This window comes from Eurosta solidaginis, chromosome 3 (genome assembly GCF_040869045.1).
Source record: "Eurosta solidaginis isolate ZX-2024a chromosome 3, ASM4086904v1, whole genome shotgun sequence".
Taxonomy (NCBI): Eukaryota; Metazoa; Arthropoda; class Insecta; order Diptera; family Tephritidae; genus Eurosta; species Eurosta solidaginis.
In genome coordinates this window covers 236259044-236273612 of record NC_090321.1, presented here as the reverse complement: position 1 = coordinate 236273612, position 14569 = coordinate 236259044, and the positions used below count along the sequence as shown (strand labels likewise).

The 14569-nt window shown below is 36.0% G+C and overlaps 1 protein-coding gene across 4 annotated transcripts in view; it reads left to right on the top strand.

Moving 5' to 3' along the window:
• The window catches only part of LRR (Leucine-rich repeat), a 446397-nt gene that overhangs the window by 402161 nt on the left and 29667 nt on the right, over nt 1–14569 (top strand). For all 4 annotated transcript variants that reach the window (XR_010951282.1, XM_067775595.1, XM_067775596.1 and 1 more), the window contains exon 15: nt 9663–10392. Coding sequence is in view for 3 of the 4 variants with exons in the window: in XM_067775595.1 (XP_067631696.1) it covers nt 9663–10392 (730 nt within the window). In the remaining variant the exon portion in view is untranslated. The remainder of the gene's footprint in view (nt 1–9662; nt 10393–14569) is intronic.

Sequence of the window (14569 nt, the reverse complement as noted above, 5' to 3'; positions counted from 1 at the left end):
TTCGAAAATCCTTAAACAAAAATTGTGTGTAAATTGATAAAGGGTATTAGAAAATCGAATGTGGGGTTGCCAACGCAGTTTATAGCTTCTACAACACAATTGGCAGCCTCAACTACTCGTAGCGAATCCTGTTTCTTTAGCAGACCAAACCTTCGGGGAGTGTCTCTATCGCTACTACAACAACAAGGCAGCATACTCCCATATTTTTCCTTGTTTAAGCTCTCAAATAGTTTAAAAAAATGTATAAATTGCTACGGATTTTCGAACTTTTGAAATCTCATATGTATGCTTTAGAGGCTAACTTCAAAAAACGAGGAAATTACATGTTTGCTAATGGCTCAATCTTTCATGAAAATAAATGGGTTCGATCCAATTGCTAGCCGGGTCCCTTTTTTGAACAGATTGAGCCATAAGCAAAATAGCATTGGAACTTTTAGGGGTATGATTTTAGAATACCCTATTACAACAACTAAATGTAAAAATTTAGGTGTAATTCGATCTTTATTTAATTTTAGTGATTTGGTGCAGGGTTAATAAATTAGTTCGAAAGTCAGATTCGCAAAAAGTTAAAATGTTTTTTTGTTTTAATGGTGTGTTCAATTTATACTTATTATTAAGAATTCATGAGCTTAACACCGGCTTATAATAATTTAATATTATATATATAATTATGTTTTTCTAAGAGAAACTGAAAAGAAAGAAAGAAGATTTACTGGCATATTGCGATGGTACCATTTCGAAAACCGCCACGTAATCACCATCAGGCAATTTCGTAATGTTATCAAAGGTATTGCAATATGTCAGTAAATGTTTCTTTCTTTTCAGTTTCTCTTAGAAAAACATAATCAGCCCTATTCTGCATTTCGACTTGGATTGGAATTTTTTCGATTTGGCAATTTTGGTATTCTGTGTTCCAATCTCTTTCGATCCAACTTCGAATCGTTCGATTTTTTGTATTCTGCATTTCGATCGTAGTTCCGTTTTTCTAAGTTGCAAATTAGTTGGCGGAAAAATATTTTATGTTTATTTTTTTATTAATTTATAATAGAATTTTAACAAAAATGTAAGTAAAACTTGTTAAGAAACGTAGTAGGCTTGATGATGATTGTTTTTTATGTTTCCAGGTCAAAAACAACATGTCGATGTCGAAGTCCTTGGACGTATTTGCCCCGCAAAAGTATCTAACACATACTTCAAAGCATCCTTGTTAAGTCGAAAGTTTTGTTGAACCTAAATAAGAAAATAAGTCATTAAAGTTTACCACTTTTAAGTTCAATTTCTTACAATTCGTCACTCATCTCAAATGGATTACACAAATCTCGCAATATTTGCCTTTCCATTCTCGCCAATTTTGGCAATTTTCGTATGCGTTGCTTTCCAACTCCATAAATAAAGTCGTGGCTATTGATTCCATTATAATAGACAGCTATAATTTGTGCCTGTTCGTTGGGTCCAATTATATGCCAAAGCAAGCTGCCGGCGTAGAGGAAGGTGAAGCGAAAACGTAAACAATCCTTGCGGAAAGAATAAATAAACCTTTATAAAGTATTTTAGGTCAGTGCAATGAAATTAGCATCATTAAAATTCAGAAAATGTCAACTATATTCGTGCAGGAATCCGTTTTAACAAAACTTGGTGGCCACGGCAGGGAATTGGCCAAAAGAACGACAAAAACACACTTACAATTATGAAAACACTTCACTCAAAAAAATATAACACTGCGGCAATATATTCTGTTGCTTTTTTTTGTACAAAATGGCGTGGATAATAAAATATAAACGTTTTTCAGTGTTTTTTACAAATTTTCTTTAATTTATTTTGTTCCAATGTTCACACATTCCGTACCAACAGCTGATTTCGAAAAGTCATTTGCTCTTCCTCTTCTCTTTACGATTCCGTCGTAATGCAGAATACCAAACTTCGATTAAAGCGGAGCGTAGAACGGGAACTTAATCGAAATGCAGAATAGGGGTAAATAATTGAATATTCAATTATTATAAGCCGGTGTTAAGCTCATGAATTCTTAATAAAAAGTATAAAAAGTTAAAATTTTTATTTCGAAATCGAAAGAAAATAAAGCGAATCACAGTCATATTTTTTATACTCAGCGTGCCTTGTACAGAGTATATTCACCCCTATTCTGCATTTCGATTACGTTCCCGTTCTACGCTCCGCTTTAATCGAAGTTGGGTATTCTGCATTACGACGGAATTGTAACGAGAAGAGGGAGAGCAAAAGATTTTTCGAAATCAGCTGTTTGTACGGAATGTGTGAACATTGGAACAAAATAAATTGAAGACAATTTGTAAAAAAAACACTGAATAACGTTTATATTTTATTATCCACGCCATTTTGTACAAAAAAAGAAATAGAATATATTTCCGCAGTGTTATATTTTGTTGAGTGTAGTGCTTTCATAATTGTAAGTGTGTTTTTGTCGTTCTTTTGACCAATTCCCTGCCGTGGCCACCAAGTCTTGTTAAAACGGATTCCTGCACGAATATAGTTAACATTTTCTGAATTTTATGGATGCTAATTTCATTGCACTGGCCCAGAATACTTTATAAAGATTTATTTATTCTTTCCGAAAGGATTGTTTACGTTTTCGCTTCACTCCAGCAGCTTGCTTTGGACAGGCGAGAATGGAAAAGCAAATATTGCGAGACTTGTGTAATCCATTTGAGATGAGTGACGAATTGAAAGAAATTGAACTTAAAAGTGGTAAAGTTTAATGACTTATTTTCTTATTTAGGTTCAAAAAAACTTTCGACTTAATAGGGATGCATTCAAGTATGTGTTAGATACTTTTGCGGGCTAAATTCGTCCAAGGACTTCGGCATCGACATCTGCCCTTAATATTGTAGTAGCTGCTTTGAGATTTTGTGCAGAAGGCAGTTACCAGCATGGAATAGGGGCGGATTATAATGTAGCAATGGGAGAGTCAACAGTTTCAAAGTCACTGTCTACGTTTCTGGATGTAATGCAACCAAAATTATGCCCTCAGTAGATAACATTTGTACAAAGTGGAGAGGAGAAAATACAAACGAAGCAAGAATTTTATGCGAAGGCTGGCTTCCGAGGAGTCATCATATCCCGCTTAAAAAAAAATAAATAAATGTAAGGCGCGATAACCTCCGAAGAGATCTAAGGCCAAGCTTCTCTTCCAATTTGCGTCGTGCTCCTCTTGATTTTCCCTACAAATTGGCTGGACGGGAACTACATGTTTTATGCCGACTCCGAACGGCATCTGCAAGGCAGATGAGTTTTCACTGAGAGCTTTTCATGGCAGAAATACACTCGGAGCGCTTGCCAAACACTGCCGAGGGGCGACCCCGCTTAGAAAAATTTTCTTCTAATTGAAAAACCTTATTTCTAAAATTTTGATGTTGCTTTGCCTCGGGTGTGAACCCAGGGCATACGGTATGGTAGGCGGAGCACGCTACCATCACACCACGGTGGCCCCCAATCCCGCTTTGTTGCCATTAAATTAGCCAACGTCTCATACTGCACTTGTGTTGAAAACATATAAAAAACAATCACCATCAAGCCTTTTACGTTTCTCAACAAGTTTTACTTACATTTTTTTAAAATTCTGTTATAAATTAATAAAAAAATAAAAAGAAAATATTTTTCCGCCAACAAATTTGCAACTTAGAAAAACGGAACTACGATCGAAATGCAGAATACACAAAATCGAACGATTCGAAGTTGGATCGAAAGAGATTGGAACACAGAATACCAAAGTTGCCAAATCGAAAAAATTCCAATCCAAGTCGAAATGCAGAATAGGGGTGATTAACTTTGATTGGATAACGGTTGGTTGTACAGGTATAACGGAATCGAGATAGATATAGACTTCCATATATCAAAATCATCAGTATCGAAAAAAAATTGATTGAGCCATGTCCGTCCGTTCGTTAACACGATAACTTGAGTAAATATTGAGATATCTTCACCAAATTTGGTACACGAGCTTATCTGGACTCATAATAGATTGGTATTTAAACAGAGCGAAATCGGATGATAGCCACGTCCACTTTTTATATATATAACATGTTGGAAAACACAAAAAACCTGATTATTTAGAAAATAATACACCTAGAATGTTGAAATTTGACGTGTGGACTGATATTGGGACTCTTGAGAAAAATTTTAAAATGGCCGTATCACCGCCCGCTTGTGATAAAATGAATTTTACAAATATTATTAACTAGCTTATGCCCGTGGGTTTTACCTCACGTTTCTATAAAAATATGCGGGCTACGCGTAACTGGCCATGGGTAAAACATGAGTTGGTAAGATTGACTTCTGCAATAGCTAATGACTGTTGTTATATGATATAATCATATTTGTAACAGGATTCCCCTCGCGTAGGTGAGGTTGACAATTGAGTTGCATAAGCTCTGAAGCTATAAAGGTTTGTATTGCGCTCATCAATCCCTTGATTCACATCTAATGATCGTCCTTGAGCTTCATTGATAGGGATAGGAAATTTGAGGCATTTAAAATTGAAAAGACAAATCTATCGGTATCAATGGAATCCTTGGTTTTAAACTTTTTTGTTCTCGAAATTTTCCGATAAAATGAATTGCTTCAATGACATCCGTAAAAGTTTTGTGATGAAAAGCTTTGTCCCACTACATAAGCGTGGGGAATCGAAATAACGAAGCATAAATATTATGATATTATGGGCCCTTTTTTAAGGATCAATCGATGAGGAGAAATTTCTGATGGCTCAAAAGAGCTAATAAACTCAATCGGATATGCACAGCTTGGGACTCTTCCACGACTGTGTAAATATAGTGATAAGTTGTCTTGGTTCTAGTGATATTAACATCCTTTTAAGGTGCCTAAAATGCCTTTTCTCAAAGCAATTTATAGTTTGTAAAGATAGATTCAATATTTGGAAGAAACATTAGATATTAAAGCTTCAGGTGATGTCATAATTTCTCAAAAACTTGCAGGAAAAGAAATCAAATCTGTTAGTAAGTAAATAGGAATTTTGCCATAATCAATTTCATGCAGTTGTTTAGCAAAAGCTGCTGCTGAGTTGTTTCCGCCAAAATGCCCTCTCATATTTCTAAAGAGAGTACATTTTTGTACGTAAAGTCGTCTATAGACGAAAAAGCACGTCTTTACTTCAACTGCGGCTGTTCCAGCAAGTAACAGGAAAGCACCACCTTTGGGATGATCATTACACCTTAAAATTGCATCAATTATTATCAAATTGAACAGAAATGTTCAGAAAATACCAACCCTAAAGATAACATAAAAGAATACTAAAGGAATAACAGTCAAACCCAACTCAAATCAAACTTTACGTGTTGAAATAACCTAAGTTTTTAAGGCAGCCATAGTTCTGAAAGTCCCATTTATCTTGTTTTTTTTATCAATTCGATATATTACTGGTGCTGTTAGGACTTAACGTCATATAGCTCCATAACAATTTCCATTTATTCCATTTGTATGGGTAGTGCCACGCCCCTTATTTTCTTAGTGATGTTAGGGATTGATCCAATTTAACTCTTTACTGGACTTCTTCAATGTTCTTGCAAAAATACTTCCAGAGTTATGCTGTTTCAAGCATTCCGTTTGTATGGTAGGTGCCACCCTCTTTTTAATATTGAAGTTATGTTTAGCTCATGACCATCTTTGGAAGGTTTCTAGTGGGTGATCCAAATTTAGTTGTGATCGACCGATCCGTTTAGGACGCAACCCGATTTATACCTACATACAAAAATTCATAATTTTAACTTTATATATATATATATATAGATAGAAGATGCGGATAGACTGAAGTTAATAAAAAATTTAACGACGGAAGATTACTAAACATCCAAAAGGAATAACAGCCAAACAAATCTGTAGTCAAACTTTAGCTGTTATAATAACCTAAATTTGTACGGCAGCTATAGTTCTGAAAAATCACATTTGTAGGGAAAGTGCCAAGCCCCCTTTTCACCAATTCCACTTTTTACTGGATAGCCCCTTACCAATTTTCATTTTCCTACCATTACTACATCCAGAGATATGCGGAAATCCCATTTATATGGGAAGTGCCACGCCCCTTTCTTACCCACCCCACATTTTCTTGGGGGTGTTAGGGATTGACCTCCTTACTGAATTTCAATGTTCTAGCATGAATACCTTCAGAGTTATGTAGTACCAAATATTCATTTTGCATGGGAGGTGCCACGGCCTTTTATATATCGATATTATTTTTAGCCTATAACCATCCTTGGAATCCTTCTAGTGGGTTGTGCAAATTTGGTTGTGATCGGTCGATCCGTTTAGGACGCAACTCGATCTATACCTACATACATACATACATAATTTGAATTTTATATATATAGATAGACTAGAAGACCCGGCAGACGTTGTCCTGCCCTAAATTTGGCCTCTCTGCATACATTTTAATAAGCTTTTTCCGTCTGACTCTGCCCTCCCCCCTCTTCACTTTTTCCTAATCCTTTTATTCACTCCTCCCTCCGTCTTTTCCGCTTCATCTATCTCCATCTTCGTCTCATTCTATCTCTTTCTCAATCTCCTTCTCTCTTTTCTCTTCTCTCAATTTCTTCTCATTCTTCTGCATCCCTTATTGCCTGTCCCAGAAGGTGGTAAGTATTTTATTCCAGTCCCAGTCCCACTCCGAGTCTCAGTCCCAGTCCTAGTCCTAATCCCAGTCCCAGTCCGTCTCTGGATAATATATTACTCTGTACTAAAGCACGCATCAACAGCTTTCATTTGATATCCATATTGTATAAACACTGTCTAGGCATTCACTCGCCCACGTTTTGGCCTATATCTCGAGACCCTAGTCACCCAGGGGTATGAAAATTACCCTCTGCTAAAGCACTCATCCACAGCTTTCATTTGATATCAATATTCTATAAACACATTTTAGGGGTACCCGGGTCCACATTTTGGCCTATATCTCGAGACCCTAGTCACCCAGGGGTATGAAAATTACCCTCTAATAAAGCACTCATCAACAGCTTTCATTTGATATCCACATTCTATAAACACATTCTAGGGGTACACGGGTCCACGTTTTGGCCTACATCTCGAGACCCTAGTCACCCAGGGGTATGAAAATTACCCTCTACTAAAGCACTCATCAACAGCTTTCATTTGATATCAATATTCTATAAACACATTCTAGGGGTACGCGGGTCCACTTTAGCTCGAGACCCTAGTCACCCAGGAGTATGAAAATTACCCTCTACTAACGCACTCATTAACAGCTTTTATTTGATATCCATATTCTATACACACATTCTAGGGGTACCCAGGTCCAAGTTTTGGCCTATATCTCGAGACCCGAGTCACCCAGGTGTATGAAAATTACCCTCTACTAAAGCACTCATCAGCAGCTTTCATTTGATATCCATATTCTATAAACACACTCTAGGGGTACCCGGGTCCACGTTTTGGCCTATATCTCGAGACCCTATTCACCCAGGGGTATGAAAATTAACCTCTACTAAAGCACTCATCAACAGCTTTCATTTGATATCCATATTCTATATACACACTCTAGGGGTACCCGGGTCCACGTTTTGGCCTATATCTCGAGACCCTAGTCACCCAGTCACCTATCCTATATTTCAAGTTAGATCAAACTACACACGGGGTGCAAAACAAATTCAAAATCGGTTCAGTAGTTTAGGAGTACATTGGCCTCAATTGTGTGACACGTGTTTTTTATATATTAAGATTATAAATCAAAAATCGTTAAACCTATCGTACCAAAATTCGGAAGAGAGGCTGCCTTTACTATAAGGAATGCTTTGAAGAAAAATTAACGAAATCGCTTAAGGACCACGCCCACATTTATATAAAAGATGTTTAAAAGGGTCGTAGCCGAATAAAATAAGCTATATCTTTGCAAAAAAGAGCTTTGTATCAATAGAATTTTACTTTCTAAATTGAATTACAACATTAAGGTGGAAAACGCTAAAATCTTTGAAAAAGGGTGTGGCACCGCCCCTTTTATGACTAAGCAATTTTCTATGTTTCGGGAGCCATAACTCGAAGAAAAATTAACATATCGTAATGAAATTGTGTACACATATTTTCCTTATAGCAGTGAAAATGGACGGGATCGGTTAAAGACCACTGCAACTTATATATAAAACAAGTTTAAAAGGGTCGTAGACTAGAATAATAAGCTATAACGTAGCAAAAAATAGTTTTGAATCAATAATATTTCACTTATCAAGTTTTATTGTAAGAGGAAATGGGGAAACATTTTTTTAAACGGGCGGTGCCACGTGTTATGTAGAAAAGTAATTTATCTGAAAAGAAATGTACAATTGAAGCTCACGTTGAGTATATAATGTTCGGTTACACCCGAACTTGACACCTTTACTTGTTCTTTTTTAAGTTTAAATGTCAAAATTCGAACTTCAAAAGCCCACAACTTTTTTCGAAGGCTAACTGCGAAATACGTGGAAATTATTTTACATATGACTTGATTTCTTAAAAAAATGATTTTATTTAACAGACTGGGTGGGGTTTTAAAGAACAATGTATTAGATATCAAATGAAAATTGTATCTCGGTCATGCATATATTTTTGCTGACTGATTTCATTACAATAATTTGTCTCCGAATTTCTTGTAGAAAGTTCTTAACGTTCTGAGTCTCTCCACTACTTTCAAAGCGACCTTTAACGTAAGTTTTCATTTTGGGCAATAAGCCATCTCTCTGTCCCTTAAAGACCAATGATCTGGCCACAACCTACAATAAGGTCAACACGATTTATATTTGTCTCCGCTTAGATTAACAAGCACAGACAAGACACATATCTTGATTCTTAAGGGTTTTTTATAAAACGACACATACATGAATTTTTTTCATAAAATAACAAGTAAGGAAGGCTAAGTTCGGGTGTAACCGAACATTACATACTCAGCTGAGAGCTTTGGAGACAAAATAAGGGAAAATCACCATGTAGGAAAATGAACCTAGGGTAACCCTGGAATGTGTTTGTATGACATGGGTATCAAATGGAAGGTATTAAAGAGTATTTTAAAAGGAGTGGGCCATAGTTCTATAGGTGGACGCCATTTCGGGATATCGCCATAAAGGTGGACCAGGGGTGACTCTAGAATGTGTTTGTACGATATGGGTATGAAATGAATGGTGTTAGTGAGTATTTTAATAGGGAGTGGGCCTAGGTCAACCCACCTACCAAATTCCATCGCTTTATCCGTCTTTGGCAATGAATTGTCGCATTTTTTCGGTTTTTTCGAAATTTTCGATATCGAAAAAGTGGGTGTGGTTATAGTCCGATATCGTTCATTTTAAATAGCGATCTGAGATGAGTGCCCAGGAACCTACATACCAAATTTCATCAAGATACCTCACAATTTACTCAAGTTATCGTGTTAACGGACAGACGGACGGACGGACATGGCTCAATCAAATTTTTTTTTTGATAATGATGATTTTGATATATGGAAGTCTATATCTATCTCGATTCCTTTATACCTGTACAACCAACCGTTATCCAATCAAAGTTAATATACTCTGTGAGCTCTGCTCAACTGGGTATAAAAATTTGGAAAGTATTTGAAAAAATGCAGTGGTTTGAAAAATCACTTCTCATTCATAATCACTTAAAATAACCTTCTAAAATTCTCTTCTCTTTTTCTTCAGACATTAGCGGTAATTATATGGGTGATGTTGGTGCTCGTCTACTCGCCAAAGCTTTACAAATCAACAATAAATTGCGCACAATTTATATGGATAAAAATAATATAACACCACAAGGCTATGGTGATATCGTATATGCATTAGAAAATAATCATAGCATGCGCACCATACAATATCCAGTCTATGACATTACACCACATATGAAAAATCATCCAGAAAAAACTGATGCAATTATGCGTAAAATGCAAGAATTATTACAACGTAATTGTAATGGTCTTAAGCGTACAAATGGACAAGGCTTTCGTTTGCAACATGGTTTTATGCTATCCTCAACACATCAGCTAGTTGATAAGCTTGTTGCTGAAACACAGGATAATATTTCGGTAGCGAAGTGTAGCGATTCATTGGCCGTACAACGTCTCATCGATGATGCAGAAAATTGCAAACAATTAATGCCAAAGCTACAAGAGGCAGTACGTTGTGAGTCGCATCCGGTGGAAATCAAATTAACACGTATTGCCAGTGATCTCAGTTATACCATACAAGGTTATTTGGAAGAGACGCTGGAAACAATGTTACGTACGGCAGTGGAACAATGTCCTAAAACATTGGGTAGTCAAGTGGTGGTGCAAGATTTGCGTAAAGCGTTAAGTGAACGATTGCAAATACCAGAAGATTTTTTACAAAGTTGTTTACTAAATAATGCCGGCAGTGAGATTATGAACAAAGTGGGGTAAGTGTCGGGAATGGGAGCGGATTAATGTGCGAATGAGCGCTTATATTGTTTATATTTGTATGTGCGCGTGTCAGATGTGGCTTTGTATGAATGTAAACGGTGAGGTGTGCAAATGAATTGAACGCAGATGTGTTAATATCGCTACGCTTTGTGATAGAAAAGCTTTGTACTTTGAGTTGAGCTTTTTGCAAAGTATACACATGTGTGTTTATTTATGTTTGCTATTTTTTTGTAATTAATGTACAGGGGTTTCATTTTAATTTTTTTTATATTTTATTTTGGGATTACTGAAAATTGTTGACACATAGCTATCCTAACAGCGCGGTACAAAAACGATCTTTGGTTCTGTCCTATGAACCAAATATACTTTTTCGGAAATGGGAGAAAAAATAAAAATACACGTGTATCGGCGATTTTCATGTACACGTCAGAATTTTTTTTTTTTTTATGTATAAAGTATAAAGCTCGTAGTGTCCGTCTGTCCTCCTGTGTGAAAGGCTTTTGATCGATTTTTAACCCTTTTTCGTGATCCAATCGAGCTGAATTTTTGCAGGCAGACTCGTGGAAATGTCTATATTACTCAAATTAAAAAAAAAAATATTCAAGGTATGTTTGAGCTCTAGGCCAATATATACATATGTTTATTAAAATACAGCAAATGTGTTTAAACAATGTATATATATTTGTTGAATGGTTTGTCTTGCCAATATTTCGACTTCAATCTGAAGTCATCTTCAGGAACTTATGACTGCACCTGGTCAGATTGAAGTCGAAATATTGGCAAGACAAACCATTCGACAAATATATATACATTGTTTAAACACATTTGCTGTATTTTAATAAACATAAGTATATTTTGGCCTAGAGCTCAAACATACCTTGAATATATCAACTAAAAGGCCGGAATACAAGAAATTAAAAAAAAAATAGATTTTTACCAATTCTCAGATGTTTATAAATTTTTTTTAAATAGTTATCGGTTTTTTTGTAACGGTTTCAGCTCATTAAAAAACTGACTGCTTTTTTCTCAGATGAAATATATAGAAATATGTACGTTTTTGCACAAAAGAACTTAAAACAATTGTCAAAGTATACGTCTCCTAGTAGCCATGGTTCAACTATATGGTTGGCTCATCTTTAAAGCAACAAATTATGTCTGTTCAAATTGTCAAAATCTGTTTATTGGTATTAGGCGAATGGAATGAAATGAAAACATAAAACATAGCAGTTTTTGTGTGTGGTAAGAAAATGTTGTCGGCGGCCACCGTGGTGTGATGGTAGCGTGCTCCGCCTACCACACCGTATGCCCTGGGTTCACACCCCGGGCAAAGCAACATCAAAATTTTAGAAATAAGGTTTTTCAATTAGAAGAAAATTTGTCTAAGCGGGGTCGCCCCTCGGCAGTGTTTGGCAAGCGCTCCGGGTGTATTTCTGCCATGAAAAGCTCTCAGTGAAAACTCATCTGCCTTGCAGATGCCGTTCGGAGTCGGCATAAAACATGTAGGTCCCGTCCGGCCGATTTGTAGGGAAAATCAATAGGAGCACGACGCAAATTGGAAGAGAAGCTCGGCCTTAGTTCTCTTCGGAGGTTATCGCGCCTTACATTTTTTTTTTTTAAGAAAATGTTGTCAATGTGTTGGTTTCATTTTGAGTTTGCCATCTCCTTTTGACAATCCCATCGACCATGCAATGATAAAAATAAAATCAAATGATGAGATGAGCCAACCATATAATTGAGCCATGCTAGTAGCGCAACTGTCAGCTGATCGAAACAAACACACAAACGGCACAGAGTGTGTTGTATCAAACAATAAATTAAACGAATTCAAATGATGCAATATTGATTGTGGAATTCAATGTTTCATCTGTCATAGCAGTTGTAAGTGTTGTAAAAGTCATAAACAGTTTAGAGTTAGAAATTTACTATTGATAAACTACAAATGCTTTATACAATGGTTTTTGTAATTGATATTAGAGAAAAATTGTAAGTTTACAAACGGCTTGCACTGATATGAATGTTGGAGACTCGAGTTCAACGCTCAGCTCCCGAAAAGCTAGCTGATGAAGAAGTGAAATTCAGAAACATGTCCTAGTAACCATCGCCGTTTGTAAACTTACAATTTTTCTCTAATATCAATTACAAAAACCATTGTATAAAGCAATATGAGCAAAGCTCGCTAATTAAATACATATGATCATATTGATATAATAGTAACAGCGGAAGTATTAAAAACAAATACTGTAAATATCCGAACAAATGTTACTAAGCTTTCAAAAGCACGCCTAAAAATCATATCCACACCATTAGGAATAAACTACATACAGAGTGTATGTGCCTACATGGTGATCAAAAGGAATATAAACAAAAAAGGCAACTCTTAGAGACCAATTGTACAGCGAAGAACGGAACATTCATATGGCGTAGCAGCTAAAAAGGCTTGCACTGATATGAATGTTGGAGACTCGAGTTCAACGCTCAGCTCCCGAAAAGCTAGCTGATGAAGAAGTGAAATTCAGAAACATGTCCTAGTAACCATCGCCGTTTGTAAACTTACAATTTTTCTCTAATATCAATTACAAAAACCATTGTATAAAGCAATATGAGCAAAGCTCGCTAATTAAATACATATGATCATATTGATATAATAGTAACAGCGGAAGTATTAAAAACAAATACTGTAAATATCCGAACAAATGTTACTAAGCTTTCAAAAGCACGCCTAAAAATCATATCCACACCATTAGGAATAAACTACATACAGAGTGTATGTGCCTACATGGTGATCAAAAGGAATATAAACAAAAAAGGCAACTCTTAGAGACCAATTGTACAGCGAAGAACGGAACATTCATATGGCGTAGCAGCTAAAAAGGCTTGCACTGATATGAATGTTGGAGACTCGAGTTCAACGCTCAGCTCCCGAAAAGCTAGCTGATGAAGAAGTGAAATTCAGAAACATGTCCTAGTAACCATCGCCGTTTGTAAACTTACAATTTTTCTCTAATATCAATTACAAAAACCATTGTATAAAGCAATATGAGCAAAGCTCGCTAATTAAATACATATGATCATATTGATATAATAGTAACAGCGGAAGTATTAAAAACAAATACTGTAAATATCCGAACAAATGTTACTAAGCTTTCAAAAGCACGCCTAAAAATCATATCCACACCATTAGGAATAAACTACATACAGAGTGTATGTGCCTACATGGTGATCATAAGGAATATAAACAAAAAAGGCAACTCTTAGAGACCAATTGTACAGCGAAGAACGGAACATTCATATGGCGTAGCAGCTAAAAAGGCTTGCACTGATATGAATGTTGGAGACTCGAGTTCAACGCTCAGCTCCCGAAAAGCTAGCTGATGAAGAAGTGAAATTCAGAAACATGTCCTAGTAACCATCGCCGTTTGTAAACTTACAATTTTTCTCTAATATCAATTACAAAAACCATTGTATAAAGCAATATGAGCAAAGCTCGCTAATTAAATACATATGATCATATTGATATAATAGTAACAGCGGAAGTATTAAAAACAAATACTGTAAATATCCGAACAAATGTTACTAAGCTTTCAAAAGCACGCCTAAAAATCATATCCACACCATTAGGAATAAACTACATACAGAGTGTATGTGCCTACATGGTGATCAAAAGGAATATAAACAAAAAAGGCAACTCTTAGAGACCAATTGTACAGCGAAGAACGGAACATTCATATGGCGTAGCAGCTAAAAAGGCTTGCACTGATATGAATGTTGGAGACTCGAGTTCAACGCTCAGCTCCCGAAAAGCTAGCTGATGAAGAAGTGAAATTCAGAAACATGTCCTAGTAACCATCGCCGTTTGTAAACTTACAATTTTTCTCTAATATCAATTACAAAAACCATTGTATAAAGCAATATGAGCAAAGCTCGCTAATTAAATACATATGATCATATTGATATAATAGTAACAGCGGAAGTATTAAAAACAAATACTGTAAATATCCGAACAAATGTTACTAAGCTTTCAAAAGCACGCCTAAAAATCATATCCACACCATTAGGAATAAACTACATACAGAGTGTATGTGCCTACATGGTGATCAAAAGGAATATAAACAAAAAAGGCAACTCTTAGAGACCAATTGTACAGCGAAGAACGGAACATTCATATGGCGTAGC